Source organism: Elgaria multicarinata, chromosome 9, assembly GCF_023053635.1.
Source record: "Elgaria multicarinata webbii isolate HBS135686 ecotype San Diego chromosome 9, rElgMul1.1.pri, whole genome shotgun sequence".
NCBI lineage: Eukaryota > Metazoa > Chordata > Lepidosauria > Squamata > Anguidae > Elgaria > Elgaria multicarinata.
Genome location: NC_086179.1, coordinates 2,201,086 through 2,203,304, shown reverse-complemented (window position 1 = coordinate 2,203,304; position 2,219 = coordinate 2,201,086). Strand labels below are relative to the sequence as shown.

Here is a 2,219-nt window from a genome sequence, read left to right as displayed (position 1 = left end):
TAATAATAATAACAACATCTACAGGACTATTGAGAGTGGAACACTCAACAGTTTTTCCACCCCTTCTCCCTAGTTCATTATTTGGTGCCCCCAACATCAGAGGCAGGAAGCCTATATACACCACTTGATGGGGCACACGGGTGGGTGCTGTTGCACCGTGCCCTGCCTGTGGGTCCCTGGGCGACAACGGGTTGGCCACTGTGTGAGCAGAGCACTGGACCAGCTGGACCCCTGGTCTGATCCAGCAGGGCTCTTCTTATGTTGGTACCTACTGAGGGGCTGGAGCTGCAATTGTTGTGACTTCCACTTGCCTTACGTGGCTCAACTCACTGTCCTTTCCCCCACAAAGTTGATGGTCATGCAGGACTACTTGTCACTCATTTTGGGTCGCCACCCACCCACCTCACCTCCATACCCTCGTCCAAGAGTCACTCCAACTGAGTGTCTTGTAGGCCATTTCCATCTGCCAAGTAGCAGGTTGGTGTGTGTGTGTGTGTGTGTGAGAGAGAGAGAGAGAGAGGGGTGGGGGGTCCTGTTGGGAATCTCTTATGAAAATGTATCTCTAAATCACTTGGGGTTGTTTGGTGAAAAGTCTCCCGGGGGGGATCTACACTACTGCTTTAAAGCGCTTTATAACAGTTTTGACAACTGTTGGGGCCCAGGACACACTGCATATACAGTTTTCAAAACGTTTTCAATGTGCTTTAAAGCGCTTTAAAAGCAGTAGTGTAGATCCCCCCTGGTCTTCCCATTCTGTTTGCTTCAAGAGGACTAAGCCAAAGAAAGGGGACACCACAGTTAAAAGGTTTGGGACCTGTCTGAGGTCCCAGGGTGGATCCTCTTGTGGCCCATGCACCATACTGAATTTGGCAGCTAACTGGAGTTGGTGAATGGGGCACTAGGAAGAGAAGCTGAAATAGAAACACGATCCAGCATCTCCCTCACTGATAGTTAGGGGAATTATAATAATTCTTCTGGCCACCCAGAACCTTCCACAGGGCTCCCTTCACCTCCTTGTTACGGAAGCTGTAGATGAGGGGGTTCAACATAGGAGTGATGATACAATAAAGCGTGGAGATCAAGGTGTCGATCCCCAAGGAGTAGCCAGCACTGGGGCGGTTGTAGTTCAAGTTTGCCATCCCAAAGTAGATGATGACCACGATCAAGTGGGAGGCACAGGTGGAGAAGGCCTTGCGCCTGCCGGTGTTAGAGTGGATTCGTAAGATGGCAGACAGAATGAAGATGTATGAGACGACAACAAGTAGAAAAGGGCTCAATCCCACAAAAACGCTGGCCGCGTGAAGGGCCATCTCGTTGACGTAGGTGTCACTGCAGGCAATTTTCAGAAGTGGTGGGACATCGCAGAAAATGTGGTGAATCTTGTTGTTCCCACAGAAGTCCAGGTTGGTGGCCAGTGTGGTGTGAATGGCTGAGTCTAGAAGGCCCCAGATCCAAGAAGCGGTTGCCAGAGGGATACGCACCCTCCTGCTCATGAGGTGAGCGTAGCGCAAGGGTTCACAAATGGCAGCATAGCGGTCGTAGGCCATGACTGCCAACAATGCACACTCAGACCCTGCGCACGTCATCAGGAAGAACATCTGGGCCATGCACTGGTTGTACGAAATTGTTGGCCGCTGGCGCAAGAAGTTCACCAGGATCTTGGGGACGGTGACTGATGAGTAGCAAACATCCAAGGAGGATAAATGGCTGAGGAAAAAGTACATGGGGCTGTGAAGGCGGGAATCCAACTGGATCAGAGTGAATATCACAGAGTTCCCCACCAAAGTGACTAGGTAGATGGCCAGGAACAGCAGGAAGAGGAACGCCTGGCCCTTGTGGACCCCCGAGAAACCCAGGAAGAAGAACTCGGCCACCGGTGTCTGATTGCCGCCTTCCATGTGTTCCATCAGGTTCAGCTCTGAGGACAGGACCAGGAAGGAGCAAAGGTTAATGGGGCAAAGTTGGGTTCCAGATCCCTTGCAAATATGTATGTGGGGATTCCCTTGCAGAAGTGGGTTTGTGGTATGGGTGGTCCTCATTTCTACCTCTTCTGCTCATGGAGTCCCTTATGAGAGGAATGTCTGGGGGCCTTTGGGGATGACGTGGGATCTCAATCTGTTCTTTGACCTGCCACTGAGAGTCAAGCCTGCTCCTGTGTGCATAGCCCCATCCTCCTGAGCTCCATCTCTTGGTCACACAAGCTGTAATGCAAAGCTGGA

General features: G+C 51.3%; 1 protein-coding gene across 1 annotated transcript; it reads right to left on the bottom strand.

Moving 5' to 3' along the window:
* Positions 1 to 941: 941 nt before the first annotated feature.
* LOC134403940 (olfactory receptor 5V1-like) lies at positions 942 to 1,898 on the bottom strand. The gene has a single exon (XM_063134483.1). The coding sequence runs from the start codon at positions 1,896 to 1,898 to the stop codon at positions 942 to 944; it is 957 nt and encodes a 318-aa protein (XP_062990553.1).
* Between the last annotated feature and the right edge of the window lie 321 nt (positions 1,899 to 2,219).

Bases quoted from the DNA above. Each gene is read 5' to 3' on its own strand.
- LOC134403940 (XM_063134483.1), bottom strand. From the start codon at position 1,898: ATGGAAGGCGGCAATCAGACACCGGTGGCCGAGTTCTTCTTCCTGGGT.